The following is a 23293-nucleotide window of genomic DNA, read 5'->3' as shown; positions in this document are numbered from 1 at the left end:
GTGTACCGTAACCATAGTTACATACCGTGAAATTTATATAAGTCAATCTTCGTGTCTAAGGGGCAGTGAATGAATTAAAATCAGATGTTATTTTGTTAAAATATGAAGTACCATTAATTTTTGTCTCGAAAATGCACGGTTTTATTGGGTTTTTCTGGGTTTTATTTGGGGTTTTTCTGGTTGTCATTCAAAAGTCACTGCTTAATATATAAAAGAAATAAACTCGAAACGTTTCATGAAAATAATGAATATCATTAAATATTACTTTGAAATTTAATCTATAAATAACTTAAATTATCTTTAAAAAGAAAATATTTTTGCGTTTTAAATTCATCAAAATTTAAGATTTTAATGGTGCGTTTTTGAATTTGAACACTGCATTTTCAAATAGTAATTATCCTCTTTATAATTAAGTAATACGAACTTAATTTAGTCGAGTTTATTAGCTATTTTGAAATTTGCATCATTATATATTTTTTTAAACTTACAAATTTTCTCCCAAAATCTTTTCCGTAAAAGTGGTTTAGTATCTTTGAGATAAGAGAATCGTTTTTATGGGAATTTGAAATTTCAAAGTTTCTATAAACTGAACTCATCTCTTCGGGATTCTTGCCTTTTAATTCTTTTTTTTTTTATTTCTAAAATTCGCTTTTCATTCGCATGAGTGAATTTTGATTATTAACTTGTATTTTTAGGTTTAATGTCCATCAACGTTTTTATTAACCAGTTTCGATTATAGATAAAGAGTGGTTTTAAAAATACATACATGGTGTTTTTGTTAAGTCTGCCATAAATGAAAGGGTACTGTATTCTTATATAGGGTCAAACTGAATGGAAAGTGTTATCAAAGAACATGCTGGGGTCTACAACATTTAATTACCTAGATATGGGCTTCCAAACATTGATTAGCTCCCTAAAACAAGAAAATAGTCACAAATGTGGTGTAATTAGTTTTACTTGGCCAGCGTGTGTTCACTTCTACCCATTTATTTAATAGTGCGGTTCTGCTAGATAAAGGCAGATTAGTTTTCAATTATAGTTAATTAATGGCAGACTTACCAGATATATCCTGTATATATATATATATATATATATATATATATATATATATATATATATATATATATATATATATATATATACTTTGGAAAATGTTAAATTCCCTAAATACCCCCGAAAATTAATTTAATTAACAATGCCCATCGTGAATTAATCACTAAATAGTTAATTATAATATGTGAAAATAAATAATGATTTTAAATTGTCCATTAGTGTGAATCGCGTTTAACTGTTCGTTAATTAATTAGTCCGTGTGGGGTTTTACATTAAGAATTAATATTTAATCTAATCTAAACTAACCTTATTATATCTCAAATGAATTAGGTTAATATTAGGTATTGAATCTATAATAATTAATCAACTCGCCCGTAATTAATCTCGTACGTAATTAACTACGATAGTTATCTTTAATTAAAGTATACCTCGTTATAAAAATGAAAGAAGAATCCCGCTTATTATAAATATTCATTCAATTGTTCTGTTTGAATATAGCCGGCCCACGTCCGAACTTTTACGAATTATTTAATTTTTTCAAGGGGGGGGGAGGGCATTGTAGCGAAGGCGGGGATAATATAGTTGACCCAAAAGTGTTAACAATCCATTGAATGTCCCTATAGCTCGGCGTTCTTCTTAATTCACCTTCCAAAGGTGATCTCTAATTGCGATATAAAAATCCAGTTTTATTTTTGGAAATGCCGGTTTAATTTTTTTTTCTTTTACTTTGGGGGGGGGGGGGCGTAACATTCCTGTTCGTATCGATGGCTTCGAAGACATCTTAAGTTGTCTTCAAGGCGGAAGGAACCGTATCATAGTATCAAACTATACAATATGAAGATGAGTTTCCTAAAGGGATATTGACACGACACTAGTTATGTTACGTTTAGTATCGATCTATTTCTTAAAAGCTTGTTATTTCAAGACTCGGTTCATAGATGGGTTAAGTAATTGGTACCGTTCGATAGAGGATAGTTTTGTCTATGACTCCTTGCAAGGGTTTTCATTTATCGTTAATATTACTAGAGTAATGATGCCGCAAAGTTAAATATTTATTGAATTCTGGCTAACTTGACACGAGCGTCTTAAAAATGGTTTCTTTTTAATTTATTTAAATCGTGTTATCTCGAGTACTGGTTGGTGTAGGCGCGAGTTCTTGGTACTGTTTTATAGACGACAATCTTATCTATCACACCTTGAAAGGGTTTTCATTTATCGTTAATGCTACCAGAGTTATGACGTTGCAAAGATAAATATACATTTTTACCAATTTGACAAAAGAGCCTTAAAAATTATTTTTTTTATTATTGCTATTATTTAAATTAATTATTTAAACTCCTATAAAACTGAGGGAAATATATGGGAAAAAACTCCTATAAAACTGAGGGAAATTTTTGGAGAAAAAAAAAATGGAAAACTCAGGGAAATCGGTTTTTCAAAACACTATAATATTACCATAGTTCTGACGTCATAATTCAATTCAAGTCTATACTTTGTCAGTGTCACTTTAAGAATTAATAAATTCGTTATCAATCGAAGATGATCACTTTAAAATATTTCTTACTTTTTTTTTTCAACGAAGCAACCAAACCAGGTTTTTTTTCTTTTTCTTTTAACGTTCTTTAGTATTTCATGGAATGTTGTGTTGTGTGTATGTGTATTTTTTTTATTTTGGTTAAATTATCACGGCGGGATAAATGTCTTTCTTTTCTTTTGTTTTTTCTTTTTTTCTTTCTGGTCTAATAATTAAGGAGGAAATAAGATTAGCTCATCGGTAGCTATTCATAAAAATATGGGTCACGTCTCGTTTAAATAGGCGTCGATAACTTATCGTAATATATTTATGTTATTTTATACGAGCAATAAATATATCGCCCGAGATTAAAATTGTTTGCTCTTCGCAATAAATATTTAAATTATGATAAGTGATATCAGGATTACGTAGATTTCTTAATTCTACTTGGATTCTTTAGCAGGCCATTTTCTGGGTCTTTTGCTTGAATTAGATAGAGGGGAGGGGGTCTAGAAACCATTACCCCCTGACGTCATCCGTAATATATTTGTACTTTGAAACCACGTGATGTTGTTAGCGACCTCCGCGACCAATTAGAGTCGAACCCAAATGTAAACAAGTTAACTTTGCGTGTGCTGACTGTGGAGACTATTGTCGTATACAGGGTGTTTCTGATAAGTCTGCATGCATAAATTAAGGGCGATTTTGAGTCGACAATGTAACTTCTATCAGGGATAGATTTAATTTTAGAAGTAGGAATGGAGAACAGAGTAGTAATCTGGTCGCGCGGCAAAATTCCGGACCCACCTCCACGGGACACAGGGGTATGAAAGAAGAGGCGGGTCATAACGACAGAGGGAAAAAGAAATTTCGTATTTTTCGCCGTCCCCGACAGCAACGTCATCAAAACGTAGTTTAAGTGAGCCAATAAGGTAATTTAAACTTTTCATTACGTGTTGGAGGGAGGGGCTCTATACTGGGTGGTCTATGAGTCGGACTGAAGTAAATACTAAAGGTTCTCCATTCCTACTTCTAAAATTAAATCTATCCCTGCTTCTATCTCAATTTTGTTTGCCCTAAGGGCCACTGTTTTCAAGTTAAGATTAGCAATTATAGGCCGTAGAGTACAATGGGTTTATGGAGATATATATTTTCGACACTTGCGTGATAAATGGGCGGACGCTTTTTAAGGGTATCACGAAATCACGTTTATATAAAAAGGCGCCATAACTTAAAAGGGCTCATCCAAGTTTTTATTTTATTTTATTTTAATTTGATTTAATTATTGTAATTAGAAATTATAATTTTATAACTTAATTTCCCTTGCTTGCTCATCTGGCAATTGTTTTTATATTTCTACGAGGGGCTAACGACATATATACGTTATGTTTTTACGAGTTAAACGCATAATCACTGTCAAATGGTTGATTTGTATAGCTTCGGGGGGCCACTCACTCAGTGTAATTAGTGTACCTTTGACTGTACTAAAATGATTACGCGTAATTTTTAAAAGCCCTGCACGTGACAGTGTTGAAATGATTACACGTAATCCGTAATATATGACAGTGATTAGCCCCTCGTATAGCTTCTACAAATTAGCGAATATCACCTCGAATTTTTACACCCGCAATTTTAGCTAAGCCTATTTATAAATATTTCCTATATTATATTATATACCATTTTGATTATTTGTATTTAAATATGTTAATTATTTTATTAATTTTAATTTATTTTTAATTATTTTCAGATATTTAATCTCAAATTTCCCGTAACTAACCATGGTGATCGTGACAAGAGTAAGTTTTTAATATAATTTTATTTATTTTTTTCATTTTGAATATAAAATTGTACGCAACAGACCTTGACCTTGCATGTTTTGAAAAGATGTACGATGTATTACAAGTTTGGCCGTAGGATCAATTTTTTTTAACAAAAAAAAAACTAGTTTGCAATTTAATAAAACGTCACAAATTTTCTTTCATTTTCCTTGAGGGGAATCCATTTTCGTTACCGGATAAATACATTCTAAAAAATTTCCCGCAAAAAAAAGTTCCTAGAATAAATTGAATAATCCGGTTACTTTTAAAGAATTTTACAGTATTAGGTTTAGGTCAATAAAATTATATTTAAATTAGGTGTCGTCTAAATTTATTAGAAAAAATATTATTGAATTTTCTAGGTTATTTTGCGTTTTCCCGCCAAATTCTAGTCTTTTCCCGCCTAAATGTGTTCATATTTCTTAAATCGGAAAGTCATTAACCCCAAATTTTAATGGTTTAAGACGCTAAATCGTTGTTAAACACGTTGAACTTGACATCCTAAGCCCATCTTGGATAGCCGACACCCCTCCAGTTTGTTTTGAAATGGACTAAACCTTTTTTATTGAGTACTTTGTTGTGAATGAGTTTCAAAGACATTTTTAACCTCCCCCTGTCACTCAAGGCCACTTGACTCTTAGACAAGGTCGAATAGGACCTCCCGCTGGGAACACGTGTCCCTAGGATTGTTACTGTTTATGTCTCGGGACCTCCTGTGGCTAATTTTTTTTTTCTTCTTTATAATCTTTGGGGGTTTGCCGCCTCTTGTTGTAGGGCGCGTGCCAGACGGCAGCGCGCGGCTTATCAACGCTTTTGGGACTCCCGAGGGGGGAGGGGTTGATGTTAAAGGGACCGCACTGCGACCCGGAAGGTTTATTGAATGGGCATAGAAGACAAGGTCGAAAGAGAGAGTAGTCGTAGTAATAGTATTTCCGCATTCTTAACCCCCTGTTAAGAAAACACGTGACTTTTTCAATTCAAAGGAAAAGCCGATAATAAAGGGGCGTTCGGGGGCCGTTAATAAAGAAACACGTGCTATTTAGCGTCTAAATAAAGGTCCACGTGCTATTTAGCGTCTAAATAAAGGTCCACGTGCTATTTCGCGTCTAAATAAAGGTCCACGTGCTATTTAGCGTCTAAATAAAGGTCCACGTGCTATTTAGCGTCTAAATAAAGGTCCACGTGCTATTTAGCGTCTAAATAAAGGTCCACGTGCTATTTAGCGTCTAAATAAAGGTCCACGTGCTATTTAGCGTCTAAATAAAGGTCCACGTGCTATTTAGCGTCTAAATAAAGGTCCACGTGCTATTTAGCGTCTAAATAAAGGTCCACGTGCTATTTAGCGTCTAAATAAAGGTCCACGTGCTATTTAGCGTCTAAATAAAGGTCCACGTGCTATTTCGCGTCTAAATAAAGGTCCACGTGCTATTTCGCGTCTAAATAAAGGTCCACGTGCTATTTCGCGTCTAAATAAAGGTCCACGTGCTATTTCGCGTCTAAATAAAGGTCCACGTGCTATTTCGCGTCTAAATAAAGGTCCACGTGCTATTTCGCGTCTAAATAAAGGTCCACGTGCTATTTCGCGTCTAAATAAAGGTCCACGTGCTATTTCGCGCCTAAATAAAGGTCCACGTGCTATTTCGCGCCAAAAATAAAGGTCCACGTGCTATTTCGCGCCAAAAATAAAGGTCCACGTGCTATTTCGCGCCAAAATAAAGGTCCACGTGCTATTTCGCGCCAAAATAAAGGTCCACGTGCTATTTCGCGCCAAAATAAAGGTCCACGTGCTATTTCGCGCCAAAATAAAGGTCCACGTGCTATTTCGCGCCAAAATAAAGGTCCACGTGCTATTTCGCGCCAAAATAAAGGTCCACGTGCTATTTCGCGCCAAAATAGAGGTCCACGTGTTTTTTACCATCAAACTGAGGCTTAAGCATAAGTTCCTGTGCTTGTTTTGATGCTAAATTATTGAGTCCACGTGCATCTGTCCTTTCAATTATTTGGCGCGAAATATACCCGCGAACGTTCTTTGATTCTATCCCAGTTTGTAAACTAGTTGTTTGTTCCTAATTAATCATTTCAATTATTAAAAAAAGATGTTTTTAAAGCTATTGAAAATACAACCTAGTTTCCGATTTATATGTTATAAATGGAGCCATAATGATTGTTTGAAAATAATTTCGCTTTTTCGACGGAATTTATTTATTTTTGGCTTGAGATTGATTTTAAAAGGAATAAAAAGAAAATTTCTGTAGTGGTATATACATCGTTTAATTGAACAAAACTTATTCAAGACGTTATTTTGAAAACTAGGTGTATAATTAAAATTAGTTTTATGGGTGAACGCGTACAAATCGACATCGTTAACAAAAACATACGCGATTTTTGCCCTATAACTATTAACTCCCGAGTTCTGTCGTATTTAAAACATGTCATGTCGAAGTTAATCCTTAATTATGGTTTGCAGGGCGATTATATATGGATTGAGCCACAGGCCAAGAGGGAATTCGACGTGGCCATCGGAGCTCGCGTCATATCGGCTGAGGGTCGGAGAATTCAAGTTGTAGACGACGACGGAAGGGTAAGCTGAACCATAAGTTTATGAGATATGTTCCATATAAGTATGAGACTTCGTAATGCTAGTGATATTCTTACTGAGAGCTAGTTCGAGAATGAAAAGCGAGAATTGACTTCACGTGGTTTTGCAGTCCGTCTATAAGGCCTATACCTATTTAGTCTGTACTAAGCCTTTGACAGCTTCATTAAGTGGGGGGTTACTGGTCCTTGGGACCAGTATATTAATTGCAAAACGTATAGGAGAACAAAGGCTGGGACCAGTCCGCAGACCAGTTTATTATTTCGGACACTAGGGGAGTCGCTGCTTCATTGGTCCCAATTAGAACTATTCAAAAAATATTCATATTTCCCAGACTGCTCACCAGGCGTCGCTTTAAGAGAATCTATGACCTACGTCACTTCATGACAAACTCTCTGCAGTATCCAGTGACAAACTTATGGAACATATCTTATGAACTTAGGTTGAAACTTAAAGCGCATGCATGCACTTTACTGTTATTTCCTTTGATATTAACCCTCGTATTAACCGTATTTTCCAAGTGCGCTTGAATTTGAGTATAGTGTTGGTTGGTGCTAGCTTCCTGTTGTCATTGAATTGATAGAGGAAGTGCCATGCCCCCTTTTTTGAACATATCCGTTTGGAAACTTGTATTTATTTTCTATGTAGTCTCTCTTTTTATTTTTGGGGCTAAAGTATTTTAGATATAATTATTATTAGAAAGCGCTGTTTCATTGTCCATCAGACAAAAATATATATATTTTGCCACCATCCTACTTGTAGTTATTGCACGAAGCTGAGGGTCTTTACGCACCAATGAATTCTAAACCCAAAATACACCCACCACTATTCAAAGGAAATCTCCAACACTATTTAATAATATACTTAAACTCGTTATGATTTTATTTTTCATCTAGAGTGGTTTAGTATACCTTTAATTTATACATTGTAATGCATAAATTCTGTAGGGTTAAGTGTGTTTTAGTATCACTTTAATGTATTATATTATATATGTATTATATTATTATATCAGAGCTCCAGCACCAGGTCCCTAAATTGCCCATATTTTCCTGTAGGGTCCTTAATCTATACCCTAAAATCGGTATTTGGTCCCTATTTTTATCATGAAAGGGTTTTGGTGGGAGCACTGTATAGTGTATTCTATCAGAAGTATATAATAGTTCTCTTGGAGAGAAGTGTACCAACCACAAAGCGGCGGGGTAATTGTAACATGATTCTTCCCAACATCATTTTACATTTATTATAGCAAGGTTACTAAACCGAATCACATACGCCATGTAAATAGCTCCCTCATCATTACTCTATAAGCGCTTGTGTGTTTTTGTCCCCCCACGTCAAGACAATCAAGGTTTGTGGGTTATAGAATTCACCCTAGCACCGTGCCATGCCCATCTGAATTAAGCTTGGTGAGCAAGAGAGCAAAAAACTAAGGTGCATGAGCCTGGGAAGAATCATGAATTACATAACTGAAGTATCAAGAGGATACAGAGTGTCATCCTTCTTCTATTATTCCCTTCTGACAATACGTATAGTTGCGGGAGCGTTTTAGTATCCCTTTAAATATTATTGCATTTATTATTATTATTATTATTATTATTGTTAGGGTTCAATAAAACAAAGGCGTTTAAATTCTCATTAACATTTTAAAAGTTGAGAGTTCTATATGGCAGGTTATTTTATTGTTCCATCCTCTTTATACATATGTACGCGTCGCTTGTACTTTGACCCCTGTAAATAAAATTACTATACTTTTATTTATTTAAACGTTAGAATAATTCGGTTCTATTTAAGAATCGGACGTATATTTTTTTAACAGTACAATGAATTTTTTCGCGACGACTGGTTTATTTTCACAGGTTAACTGAGAATGATTAATTAAAATTAATGGTGTTTTAATTGGAATGTTGTTTGTGTAGGAACAATGGCTGACACCAGAACGTCGTATCAAGGCGATGCACCCAACATCGGTGCAAGGCGTCGAAGACATGATCTCTCTCGGAGATTTACACGAAGCGGGGATTCTCAGAAATCTTCATATAAGATACAACGAAAACCTTATTTATGTAAGTACACCTAATTAATTCTGATTAAATTAATCGCTGTTAGTTTAAAATTGAATTTAAAGTTGATTATATATGTATACTAGATGTTACCCGCGGCGTCGCGTGTAATAAGAACTTCCATCAAAATGTTATAAAGAATGGGTAGATTTTACTGATGACTAATATTTTCGTAGTGCCCACCCTAGGAGCGAAGGCATTCGGCGTTGCCCGTCAGCCCGTTGGCACATATTTTATTACTTTTCACGCGGACATTATTCCATAGAGAAGGGTTTTAAGTTTCTGGCCGCCAATTAAAAAGATGGCAACAAATCGAACTCAAAAGACAATTCAGCCCGTCTATAGGTTAAAGGAAACCAGTGTACTAAATATTTGCGAAATCGGTTGAAACGCGCGGACTTTGTTGCATAGAGAAAATTTTTTACATTTCTGGGCGCCATTTATTAAGATGGCGGCGGATTGGGAAAAATCTTTCTTAGTACGCGCCTACTACTTACGAGTAACGTTCCTGCAAATTTTCAGCCTTCTAGGGCAAGCGGTTTGGGCTGGGCGTTGATTATCAGTCAGGACTTTGATTTATATAGATATAGATGTTTTCCTATGCCGAATTAATTATCATTAAATTAATCGGTGTTAGTTTAAAATTGAAATTATATTTAATTTTTTGTTTATCTACTCCACAGACGTACACTGGCTCCATTCTTGTAGCCGTCAATCCGTACCAAATCCTTCCAATATACACCGCTGAACAAATAAATTTATATAAAGACAGAAAAATTGGCGAATTAACGCCGCATATCTTCGCCATTGGCGATAACAGCTACAATAATATGAAAAGATACCAACAAGATCAGTGCATCATTATCAGGTAAGAGTTTTAAACCTTTCCAAGTCGCTTAAAGTGTATAACAACTCCTATTGATTAAACATTGCTTAGGTCTAGCTATAGTTTAACAAGGGGTAAGGTTTTAATACTTAAATTAAGTGATTGTGTTAAATTTAATTATGATTTTTATGGCATTAAATGTAAATTAGGTTGTTTTTTTTTTTTTTGTTTTTTTTTTTTGCGAGGGGTCCTACATTCCCAAACAAAGAGTACGGGATTTCGTGATTTCGTCTCTGATTTAGCCAAAGATTTTGTAATTTCGTCTCTTATATCGCGATTTTGCCAAAGATTTTGTAATTTCGTCTCTTATATCGCGATTTTGCCAAAGATTTTGTAATTTCGTCTCTTATATCGCGATTTTGCCAAAGATTTTGTAATTTCGTCTCTTATATCGCGATTTTGCCAAAGATTTTGTAATTTCGTCTCTTATATCGCGATTTTGCCAAAGATTTTGTAATTTCGTCTCTTATATCGCGATTTTGCCAAAGATTTTGTGTTAAAAATTTCGTGTAAATGTCGTACCCCTCGGTTTTTTGTTTTAAATTATGGTTAATGTTTTAATTTATTTCTATTATTTTAATTGTGATTTCTGTTTCGTTGCAAGTGGTGAGAGTGGCGCCGGTAAAACGGAAAGCACCAAACTGATTCTTCAGTACTTGGCGGCCATTAGCGGTCAGCATTCGTGGATTGAACAGCAAATACTCGAAGCCAATCCCATTTTGGAAGCATTTGGAAACGCCAAAACGATTAGAAACGATAATTCGAGTCGATTCGGGAAATATATCGATATTCATTTCAATAAACAAGGCGTTATCGAAGGCGCCAGGATAGAACAGTACTTATTGGAGAAATCCAGGATTGTCGGACAAGCGGCTGACGAAAGGAACTATCATATATTTTATTGTATGCTCAACGGAATGGCCAAAGAGGACAAAGCCAAGTTGGAGTTGTCCGATGCCTCAAAGTACCATTATTTAACACAGGTGAGATTTAACTTTTATTTACCCTATTTAAAGACCTAATTACTTTGGTTGTCACGGGTCAGGAAACGGGCCCAAAAGGTCAGGGAATTTGTTATTATGAGTTATGACACTACCTATACTTCGTAATGCTAGAGACTTACTGAGAGGTAGTTCAATAACGAGAAGCGAGAATTGACTACACGCGGTTTTGTAGTCCATTTTCCTATGTAGTCTGTACTAAGCCATTGACAGCGCGTCACCATACGTCGCTTTACGAGAATCTATGACCTACGTCACTTCGTGACAAGCTCTCAGTAACCAGGGACAAACTTATGGAACATATCTAATGAACTTATGTTATTATCGGGATAATTTCTTGGGTTTACAAAAACGTCGAGGCTGATCAGTGTCGGTTGACTTTAATTTATAGGGAGGGTGCATTACGTGCGACGGTCGTGACGACGTGGCCGAATTCGCGGACATCCGATCGGCCATGAAAGTTTTAATGTTCACGGACCCCGAAATCTGGGAAATCCATAAAGTTTTAGCGGCCTTGCTTCATCTGGGAAATATCAAGTATCGCGCCACCATCATCGACAATTTAGACGCGACGGAGATCACGAATTCGAGCAGCGTCTCCAGTGCCGCCAGATTGCTGGAGGTCAACCAACAACACCTGATCGACGCTTTGACCACGCGTACTATCTTCGCCCACGGTGACGCCGTCGTCTCCACTATGAGTTCGTATCAGTCCTTGGACGTCAGGGACGCCTTCGTCAAGGGGATTTACGGTAGAATGTTTGTCTGGATCACTAATAAAATCAACTCCGCGATTTACAAACCGAAACCGAATCAAGTGTACCATCGTACTTGCATCGGAGTTTTGGATATCTTTGGATTTGAGAATTTTACAGTTAATAGGTGAGTTACTTTTAATTATGTCTTGGTTTGTATCGTCAGCGTGGATGTATTGATGGGGATGGGGTAATTGAGCAATCCCTACAGGAACAGCTAGGTCACTTGAAACTAATTAATTTCAAAGCGAAGAAACGAAAATTATTTCTTAATTGCTGATTCGTTTGTCTGTTTTGCATTTTTACCTTTTTAGTTTCGAGCAATTTTGCATCAATTACGCCAACGAGAACTTGCAACAGTTCTTCGTGCGTCATATCTTCAAACTAGAACAAGAGGAATACAACTTAGAAGGGATCAGTTGGCAACACATCGAGTTTGTCGACAACCAAGAAGCCCTGGACTTGATCGCGGTCCGTCCATTGAACATCATGGCCCTGATCGACGAAGAATCCAAATTCCCCAAAGGAACGGACCAAACTTTGCTCAACAAACTCCACAAGACTCATGGTACGAACCAGAACTACTTGAAACCGAAATCGGACATCAATACGTCATTCGGATTGAATCATTTCGCCGGAGTTGTCTTCTATGACACCAGAGGATTCTTGGAGAAGAACAGAGACACGTTCAGCGCCGATTTGATTCAGTTGGTCCAGGTTAGCAGTAATAAGTTTCTGCAGAATTTGTTCATGCAAGAAATTGGAATGGGAACCGATACGAGGAAAAAGGCTCCGACTTTGAGTGCCCAATTCAAGAAGAGTTTGGATTCGCTCATGAGGACATTGAGTCAGTGTCATCCGTTCTTTATCAGGTGTATTAAACCCAACGAAGCCAAGAAACCCATGGTAAGTACTCATTTTGATTAGTTGTGAAATCAGTCAGCAGCTAAGAGGTGAGTCACTATACTTCTTTAGATGTTTGACCGTGAACTGTGTTGTAAACAACTCCGATACTCGGGAATGATGGAAACAATTCGAATCCGTCGAGCTGGTTACCCAATCCGACACACTTTCAAAGAGTACGTCGAACGGTACCGCTTCTTGATCCCCGGAGTTGGACCAGCACACAAGGTCGATTGCCGCGCGGCCACCACTAAGATATGCGCCGCAGTTCTGGGAAAAGCCGATTACCAATTAGGACGATCCAAAGTCTTCCTGAAGGACGCCCACGATCTCTTCCTCGAACAGGAACGAGATCGGGTTCTGACTAGAAAAATCCTTATCTTGCAAAAGGCCATCAGAGGATGGTACCATCGAAGGCGGTTCTTGAAGATGAGACAGTCCGCCATCATCGTACAAAGATTCTGGAGAGGATACTTGCAACGAAAAAGGTTCTTGGCGGTAAGTGACTTAAGTAGTATTTTATTACAGGGTTGTCACTGGGTCAGGGAAAACCTGGAAAAATCAGGGAATTTCGGTCTGAAGATCGAGTTGGTTCTCTTTTCAGATGCGCACTGGTTATCAACGTCTGCAAGGTCTCATTCGTTCCAGGATTTTATCGCATCGTTTCAAACACCTTCGCGGACATATTGTCACTTTGCAAGCCAGATGTCGTGGCTTTTTAAGTCGCCGAGAGTTCCGTTCCAGGATGAAAGCGGTTTACACCATCCAAGCGTTTGTACGAAGAGTTATCGCGCAACGCAGATACAAAAAACTCAAAGTCGAAGTAAGTACCATTCTTAAGACTTAAATTTACTCACGTCATTATGCCACGTCGGAATAGATATCAAACTAAGTGGTATTGCTTTTCTTTTAATCTTATTTAAAGCACCGGCACCGTTTGGACGCCATGCGCCTGCGCGAACAAGAGGAAGTCATGTTCCGTAAACAAATGAACCCGAAAAAGGCCAAAGAAATTGCCGAGCAGAAATATAGAGAACGTTTGCAAGAGTTTGAGTATCGAATGAAAGAAGAAGAAGTTGCCGATCGACGCAAGATTGAGCAAAAGAAAGCGGCCATCATCGACGCGGCTCACCGCCAAGAAGAGCAATTGGACGATTCGAAACTGGTGGACGCCATGTTTGATTTCTTGCCTCCGTCCGATACGACGTCCGAAACGATTCGAACGACGACGGCCTTCAATGACTTGGGGGGTCAAAACCGGATTAATAATAATAATCAAGCTGAGATCAGTGATGGCGAAGGAACCCTACCGGCGCCACCCCAAGATCAGGAGGATTTGACCGAGTACAAGTTCCAGAAGTTCGCCGCGACGTACTTCCAAGGGAACGTTAATCACCAGTATCATAGGAGACCCTTAAAGCAACCCTTGTTGCCCTTACCGACGCAAGGAGATTGTATGGCCGCCTTGGCACTTTGGATTACCATTTTGAGGTTCATGGGGGATATACCAGAACCAAAGTTTCATACCATGGATAGGGTAAGTCCATTTCTTTCTTTTTTTATTCATTTGAGTAATTAGAAAATGGTTAGCTAATTTGGATTGTCGCGATGGTAACAGAAGTATATAATACTTCGCTTTGAGAGAAGTGTACCAATTAGCTAATTTGGATTGTCGCGATGGTAACAGAAGTATATAATACTTCGCTTTGAGAGAAGTGTACCAATTAGCTAATTTGGATTGTCGCGATGGTAACAGAAGTATATAATACTTCGCTTTGAGAGAAGTGTACCACAAAGCGGGGGGTAATTGTAACATGATTCTTCCCCCAACATAATTTTACATTTGGAGAAAGCTTAATAGCCCCTTCCAAAAAGTTTGACTGCCTTGTGCATCTTGTTGTTTAAGTTCTTCGCGCATGCGCACTTGGAGCTAAAAAACGTCATATCTAGGTTGTGAACTAGGCTATGCGGGGAAACTTCTTCCTGTTTGTAGGAAGAACTGAACTGACTCAGACTAAGAACATTTTTTCAAAACTTTTTGGAAGGGGCTATTACTAAACCGAATCACATACGCGATAAATAGTTCCTTAGTCATTACTCTATTAGCGCTTAACTATTTGCCAAGGCGCATGCATGCATGCGCTTGTTGATTAATTTTTGTCCCACGTCAAGACAATCAAGGTTTGTGGGTTGATTGCTGAGGATTTAGTAAATACCAAACAGTTATAGAATTCACCCTAGCACGGTGCGATGCCCATTTGAAGTTTGATGGGCGGGAAAGCAAACAATAAGGGGTGAGTCCGGGAAGAATCATGAATTACATAACTAAAGTATTAAGAGCATCCTTCTTCTATTATCCCCTTCTGATGTTATTGATTAGAACTTGTTGCAATTTGTAATTGTCCCCATGAATGGCGCATTTTTATAATGGAACACTAATTCCTCAGGGTCTTAGCACGGTATTATTCCTGTTCAATCGCGTTATAATAATTATAGTTAGCGAGTCTAGTTTGAAAGTTTAAAATATTTATCTTGACCTACATACAACTTTCTTTAGTAGTAATAATAATAATCTTACGATTTAAAAAAAATTAGAATTATGATACGGTATTCGTATAAAAAAATGGTAATACAAGCCTTGTATTAAAGTAACTGTCCTTTTGCAGAACTACTCTTCTCGGAATACTTATATAAAACTAACTTAACCAGTTTCGGTACTAAAATGTTTCCCAAAACTAGAATCTCGGTGAAATACCGGCCTTCTTTTGCGCTAAAGAAAGATTATCTATTTGGTCATTTTTCCTGTCAAAATTTATTTTATCACTTATCTAGTTTTGAACCCCAGCATGCCTCGCGCAGCATCTTTAATGGTGGCGTGTTTTCACTTTTTAAAGGGGTAGTCTTAAATGTTTTGTTATTAAATAGTTCATGTTTTCACTTGTAAAAGAGATATTGGAGAAATTTATTGATTTTTTGTAAAGAGATAGTGTATAATGTTATTTATTATTCTGTTCCTGCTTTTAAAAGGGATAGTGTTGTATGTTATTCAATATTTTGTTCCTGCTTTTTAAAGGGATAGTATTGAATGTTATTCAATATTTTGTTCCTGCTTTTTAAAGGGATAGTATTGAATGTTATTCAATATATTGTTCCTGCTTTTAATAAAAGGGATAGTGTAGTATGTTATTCAATATTTTGTTCCTGCTTTTAATAAGTATGTCACTACCCATACTTCGTAATGTTAGAGGCTTAATGAGAGCTAGTTCAAGAACGACGTGAGAATTGACTACACTCGGTTTTGCAGTCCATCCTAATCTTTAGTCTGTACTAAGCCTTTGACAGCGCCTCACTAGGCGTCGCTTTACGAGAATCTATGACGTTTCACATACGTCACTTCATGACAAGCTCTCATTAACGAGTGACACACTTGTGGAACATATCTTATAAACTTATGGTAGTATGTTATTCAATATTTTCTTCCTACTTCTTAAAGGGATAGTATAGTATGTTATTCGATATTTTGTTCCTACTTTTTAAAGGGATAGTATAGTATGTTATTCGATATTTAGTTCCTACTTTTTAAAGGGATAGTATAGAATATTACTCAATATTCTGTTCCTACTATTTAAAGGGATAGTATAGACTATTATTCAATATTTTGTTCCTACTTTTTAAAGGGGTAGTATTGAATCTTATTCGATGTTTTGTTTATACTTTTTAAAGGAATAGTATAGTATGTTATTCGATATTTTGTTCCTACTTTTTAAAGGGATACTGTAGTGTGTTATGCAATATTTTGTTCCTACTCTTTAAAGGGATACTGTAGTGTGTTGTTCATAATTTTTAAAGGGATACTGTAGTATATTACTCAATATTTTGTTCCTACTTTTTAAAGGGATGGTATAGTATATTATTCAATAATTTGTTCCTACTTTTTAAAGCGATAGTCTTACGTATTTCGTATTTTGTTTTCACTTTTTATTTTTTAAAGGGATAGTTCAAAATCTTATCGTAATATTAGACATAACAATACCACTACTTATTTCGTGTTCTAGATTTTATCAAAAGGGGGGGAAGGTGTGACGACATAACAACACCACCTTCAGTTATTAATTTATTTTAACCTCTATCTTCATTTGACTTTGATTAATTATTGTCTGAGCTACAAAATGTGTTTCTCAACCCTCAAATCGCGCTTGATTTCATAAACACACAATTTTTTTATTTTATTTTTGGTTTAACATACCTGTATTAATCCGCGTTAGCCTTTCTTAAGCTAGGTTTTTTTAAGCGAATTGTTTGTTTTCGTTTATTTTGTAAATAAAACAGGACACCACATCCGTGATGACCAAAGTTTCGGCAACTTTGGGTCGCAACTTCGTAAAAAGTAAAGAATTCCAGGAAGCTCAGCTGATGGGGATGGACATTGTAAGTACTTGACCGTTTAATTACTTTTCTCATGGATTGGGGGGGGGTAGGGATTCAATTGTCACCCTGTTTTAACACCCCTCCCTTTTACATAAACGGGTTAATTAGGACATAATAGTGTACCTGTAGATTTTGGATTTTATGCAAATTTTTATTTTTTTCCTTGGTAAATTAAATTTTGCACCAAACCAGTTTAATTTTTAATCTAGATCCATTTAAATACGCCGATAAAAATTAGACGTAATTAACGAAAAACTAGTTCCGTTAATTGCTGGGGTATAGGCACCTATCGCTGGTTTAGAAATAACTTGAAATCAAAGGACTCCATTCAAAATTAGGTCTATTTCAAGTCGGTACGGTAGAATTAGGTCTACTTAGGTCTATTTTCAAGTCGGTACGGAAGAATTAGGTCTACTTAGGTCTATTTTCAAGTCGGTACGGAAGAATTAGGTCTACTTAGGTCTATTTCCAATTCGGTACGGTAGAATAAGGTCTATTTCGAAATCGGAGGTAAATAATCTGATCTAATTAGGGGTATTTTGAAGTTTGCGCTGAGGAATTTGGTCTAATTAGGTGTATTTTGAAGTTTGAGCTAAGGAATTTGGTCCAATTAGTCGTTTTTTGAAGTTTGAAATTAGGTCTAATTAGGCATATTTTGAAGTTTGAGCTAATAAATTAGGTCTTAATAATTGTATTTTTTGGCATTTGCGATAAGAAATTTTCTCCAATTAGGCGTATTTTAAAGTTTGAGCTAAGAAATTTGCTCTAATTCGGCGTATTTTAAAGTTTGAGCCAAGAAATTAGGTCTAATTTGAAATTAGTGCTATAAAAATTCGATTCTATTCAACATCGGAACTATAAAAATTAGTCCAATTCAAAGTCTTTAGCTATAAAGTTTGGTCTAATTGTTTCTTGAATTAATTGCGTGTTTTAGGAATCAATGTACCCAAAGGCAGCGACGAAATCTCGCAGCATCCGCAATAAGTTAGTGTCGCTAACTTTGAAGAAAAAGAACAAGATCACCGAGGACGTTCGACGGCAACTGCAAGAGGAGGAGTTGGCGGCTGACAGCTACAGCAGTTGGTTGGAGTCTCGACCCACTTCCAATCTCGAAAAACTACACTTCATAATCGGACATGGAATTCTACGAGACGAACTCAGGTAAAAGATACTCTCCCGTATAACTCTTTTAAACTCGCCTTTCTCTCTTATTTCTCTATTCCTCAAAAATGCACGTGCCTTTAAATGATTGTGGTTAGTTTTAATTAAGAATTAACTAAAGTTATTAGTAAAGTCCTAAATCGTTCATTGGCTCTAGAAAGTGTACCAACTTTGTCCGGTTAGTTTTTATTCCGAAATATTATTGTTTTAGCGTTTATCTTAGCAAAGGTCTCATTGATATTAGAAAATTTATAGGTAAATTGAATTTTTAACTATTTATTAATTATTTCACGACGCAGGATTAGTCCTCGCTTATAGGCCTATGTTTCCTAATTTTTGATTAAATATATTTATTTGCGAAACGACACTAGTGTTAGTGTTAATTATAGTTAAATTTTAATTATCTTTATTAATGGAAATCGCGGAGTAAAGTTTTTAGTATATTTAGCTTAATTAGTGTTTAGGTTAAGAAATTATAGTTAAATGTTAATTATCTTTAATAAGGGAAACTCGCGGAGTGAAGTTTGTAGTATAGTTAGCTTATATTTCCCCCCGTTTTATTTAAATTATTTACTTTATTTAATTACTTATTTGCGAAATGACACTCGCGTTAATGTTAACTAATTATAGTTAAATATGAATTAACTTAAATGAGGGAAGGAAAGGTTTCCACGGGTTTCCAGTATAGTTAACGCTGTCAAAGGCATGCGCATGATGGGGACATTAAATTGAAGCTAAGACTAAAATCCTATTCGGGGTGTTGTTGAATTTAAGAGTTGTTTGATCCCGAGCTTTAAAAAATTAACTTAAATGCGTCGGGATTTTTTTACTCGAAGGCACGAACATCAAAGTAGAGGGTGTAATAAATAATAACGCCCAAAAAAGATGCTTTAGAACGACTCGGTCTCGCTTCTTATAAGCTGTGCCATCCATGATGGGGGTAAATACTAACTATATCATCATAGGACTCAACTTTTAGTGCTATGCCATTATGTGGGCGGTTTATTTAAAGTTTATCTTGAAAATGCCAAGAGAAAGTTTTGGTCTACAGGTTGTTTATGATAAGTCTGCCATAAATCTTTGGGTACACGATTTTGAGTCGAAAATGTAGTAACTTCTATTATGACATTTTGTTTGCCCTAAGGGACACTGTTTTCGAGTCAAGATTAATAAGGAGTATTTTACGGATGACCCCTTAAATTTAAGAAACTGATTAAGACAATGATTTCTAATTTAATTTAGGAGTCATCCTTAAAACACTCAAATCTAATCATAACTCTAAACAGTGTCCCTTGGGGTAAAGAAAATGGAGATAGAAGTTACATTTTCGACTTAAAATCGTGTAACCAAAGAACATCCCCCTTAATTTAAGTCAGACTTATCAGAAACACCCTGTATATGTTTTTTTTTGTAATGAATTGCAGGGACGAAATTTACTGTCAAATTTGCAAGCAATTGAGCAATAATCCCAGCAAAAGTTCACACGCTCGTGGTTGGATTTTATTGTCGCTTTGCGTCGGATGTTTTGCACCTTCAGAAAAGGTAAGCCCGTTCTTTATTTTTACCGCAGTCTTGAAAGGGGTTCATTTTCCTCATTAGAAAGGCGTTAAACTCTACCCCTTTTAAGGTTGAATGTTATTAATACCATAGTCTCTGAGTGCCTTAGAAAATAGTAAAATATTAAATGTGTGGTCAATTTAAATTGTTATCCTTCCTTACAAGGCGCTTAAATATTTTTTCTATATCATAATTTATTATTGACTAAATTCAGTTTATGTATTTTACAAGGCACTCAAATGCTATACGCTGTTATATTATAGTTATTTATAAATATATTTCAAATCTTATGAGAGGTTCTATTTACGTATACTTGAAAATCAATAGTGTTCGAAATTCCTGAAAACTTGTACTAGATTTTGAAGAGCTCTAAAATTAGATTTTGGTTTTATATTTTTTAAAACTTAAAGGGTTTTTAATTTTAACCTAAATTAATTAATGTTTATTAAATTAAAACAATTTAATTTATTCACTTTGTTTAAATATTATAATTATATAATTATTTTATTTATATTTATTATAATATTTAAATTTGTTTAGGAATATTATCGGGGGGTTCAAATAATTTAAAAAAAGGTTAATTTCTTTATTTCTCGTTATCGGTTAAAAGTTAAAAAATTCGGTGATAAAAAGTAGCTAGTTATTTATACGAAACTTGATTTTTGAACTACCGCATTCTACGAAACTGATACGATTTGATTTCTATCAAATAAATTAACCTGTTGCACCCTTAGAAAGCCTCTAATCTCTATTAGATTAAACCAGTTTCTACTATTATTTAATTATAAAAGTTATAGATCAAGTATTTACGTTGCAAAGTCCATATGAAAAAGTGTCACGCATTTTTTAGTTTCATAAGAAAGAAAACCTATTGGATTAAAGATTTAAAGTCCACGTGCTACTATAATAGATTGATTATATAGATATCAATTTAAGCTATCATTATGCGAAAGTGACCACGCGTGAATTTTGTATAAATCTTACCATAAGTTTATAAGATACGTTCACCATAAATTTGTCACTGGTTACAAACTGGAGCTTGTCATGAAGTGACAACGTAGTTCATAGAGTAGTGTCGGTAGAGAGGGGAGTAGACTCCCTCTAGGCGCGCTTTTGTAAGAGGGAATACTGTACGCGCCTGGTAGGGGGATGACACTGAGCTAAGAGTTAGAAGGGTATGACGTTTGCATACGTAGAACTGACATTACTCTATAGATTCGAGGTTAAGCGACGCCTGGTGAGGCGCTGTTAAAGGCTTAGTACTTAGACTAAATAGGAAGATGGAAGTCCTGCAAAATTAACCGAGTGTAGCCATGCAATTTAGCTCGAGTTGTAAATCTCTATAGCATTTCGAAGTATAGGTAGTGTCATACTTATGGAAGGAACAAATCTTATAAACTTATGATATTTATTACTTAATTACTCGAGCTCTGGTTCACGTTAGCTTTTGTAATTGGTCCTGTTTACTATAGAGGACAATTATGGCTCAATCATACACCCGCAAGCCAGTTTCCTTTAGCCTTTAATTACCAAAACTCTGACAGGTCCAACTAAAACCAAATTCAATGTTTTGGCACGTGAGCTTTAAACTACTTTTCGTTATTTAAAACGTCGTTAACCAATAGGAAATAAGCGTTTTCCCTTCACTCACCATCCGGTATCTTGCGAAATTTAAAAACAATACGTGAAACGAAAAGTTGTCCTAGTTTAAGACAACTTAACGCGATTTAGTTTATTCAAATTTCGGGGATGGGGGAGGGGGAAAATGGGGGGGCGTAAATACGTCAAATTATAATATTATACTGTAGTGTTAAATGTTTTTTAACGGAGCCCGTACTATAGAGTAATATGAGGTTTAAAACCAGTTAGAGGAATTTTTGTCCTGGGGGAATTTATAATATATTTACCCTCAAGGAAAAATATACGTTAATAATTTGTTTCCTGGTGTTTGGTATATTTCCGAATTTTACAGTACGTTTCACGTAATTAATAATTTAATTAACACGCTATAGAAATTTTATTGACAGATATTAAAAATTTTATTTTTATTTTTATTTTTTAAATTGTAAAGCGAGGTATTAGAAATATATTCCCCCTTAAACTTTCGAACTATATTTAGGCTTAGCGCCATATATTTATTTATTTTTTATTATTTCTTTTATTAAAGGCTCTATTGTGAAAGTTTACGGGATACGTATATATAGGTTGTTGGGTGAATTACGAGTTTAAAGTGGTAGTGACACAACGATTATTTTAAAATATTACCGTACCAAAGGGAGGGAGTACTTATACCTTTAACGGAGTATTCGTAAATCGGAAATTGATCGTTGTATGGATAATTAGTAGGGTGATTAGTCCCTCGGGACAAGGCGGTTTATTATTAAAGGTAGACCCATTACAGCTGAGTCTGTCAACACTCTGGGAAGTAGCACATTTTTTCTGGTTCAAAAACAGTTTATTAATTGGTTGGAACAGTTTTTAGGTTAAATAAGTTGGGGTTACTGGTCCCTGGGACCAGTTTATTAATTGCAAATCTATAGAAAAACTGAACGCTAGGGGGAGGGGTCACTGGTCCCACGGACAGTTTGAAAAACATTGGTTTTTCCCAAGCCAGACTGTCTGTCAGTATCCCTTTAAAATTCTTTAAACTTGGTTACCTTTAATAATTGAGCGAGCGATCTTCATAAACTTAATGGTTTATGACGCTTTTCAAAATATATATTTAAGCGTTAAGGGTGGAGAGTTAAACAAATAGCGAGTTTAAAAGTAGGTGATGACCTTACTTGTCTCCCGTATATTTCATAGGTAATCAGTTCTCAAACAAGTCAAAAATTATCCGACGTCGGAAATGTTAACTTTTTTAATCTATTTATTTTTATTAATTTTTTGTTTTTTATCTTGACTGAATGTGTTTCAGTTTGTGAAATACTTGTTGAACTTCATTCGCGACGGACCCCCTGGTTACGCTCCGTATTGCGAGGATCGTTTAAGACGGACATTCATGAATGGAACGCGTGGGCAACCGCCCTCGTGGCTCGAGTTGCAGGCAACCAAGTATAAGAAACCACTCATGTTACCCATCATGTTTATGGATGGAAATACCAAGACGTTGTTGGCCGATTCGGCCACTACTGCCCACGAGTTGTGCGCGCAATTGGCTGATAAAATCGGACTGAAGGATCGTTTCGGATTTTCGCTGTACATCGCGCTTTTTGATAAGGTAAGCTTTTTGTTTCATAGAGTAACGTTCGTTCTATAGTATTTATATTTAGTTTGAAAGTGTTATTAGAAAGTAGAGGTTTCATAGAGTAATCGCTCCAAGTTTCATAAGAAACTTAGTTCAAATAACGTCCCTTGTTTCGAATGAAGTTTTTCACCCCTGTGTAATTTTGTTCTGAGTTAATTCGCCTATATTTTTGAACCTGTCCTATATTGTCCTATAATTTCGTGAAAGGTCCTATAATATCCTATATATTTTTGACTTAGTCCAAATTTTCGTATAGTTTAACTGTAATAGTCCCATTAGGAAGTAGATATGCCGTCAAGCAATCGCTCAAAGTTTC

At 35.7% G+C, this 23293-nt stretch overlaps 1 protein-coding gene across 1 annotated transcript in view; it reads left to right on the top strand.

Annotated features, from left to right (window-relative positions):
- The window catches only part of ck (unconventional myosin-VIIa ck), a 29846-nt gene that overhangs the window by 1817 nt on the left and 4736 nt on the right, over positions 1 to 23293 (top strand). The window contains exons 2-15 of the mRNA XM_089837520.1: positions 4314 to 4362; positions 6851 to 6964; positions 8896 to 9042; positions 9723 to 9907; positions 10530 to 10908; positions 11318 to 11808; positions 11996 to 12587; positions 12657 to 13082; positions 13189 to 13407; positions 13510 to 14121; positions 16914 to 17012; positions 17947 to 18173; positions 19598 to 19715; positions 22648 to 22950. Of these exons, the coding sequence (XP_089693646.1) occupies positions 4345 to 4362; positions 6851 to 6964; positions 8896 to 9042; positions 9723 to 9907; positions 10530 to 10908; positions 11318 to 11808; positions 11996 to 12587; positions 12657 to 13082; positions 13189 to 13407; positions 13510 to 14121; positions 16914 to 17012; positions 17947 to 18173; positions 19598 to 19715; positions 22648 to 22950 (3930 nt within the window). The 5' untranslated portion in view covers positions 4314 to 4344. The remainder of the gene's footprint in view (positions 1 to 4313; positions 4363 to 6850; positions 6965 to 8895; positions 9043 to 9722; positions 9908 to 10529; positions 10909 to 11317; positions 11809 to 11995; positions 12588 to 12656; positions 13083 to 13188; positions 13408 to 13509; positions 14122 to 16913; positions 17013 to 17946; positions 18174 to 19597; positions 19716 to 22647; positions 22951 to 23293) is intronic.

Source organism: Phalangium opilio, unplaced genomic scaffold, assembly GCF_054372755.1.
Source record: "Phalangium opilio isolate 3A_F unplaced genomic scaffold, DU_Popi_V2 ptg000045l_1, whole genome shotgun sequence".
In the NCBI taxonomy this organism is placed as follows: domain Eukaryota; kingdom Metazoa; phylum Arthropoda; class Arachnida; order Opiliones; family Phalangiidae; genus Phalangium; species Phalangium opilio.
This window is presented reverse-complemented; position numbering and strand designations above follow the sequence as displayed.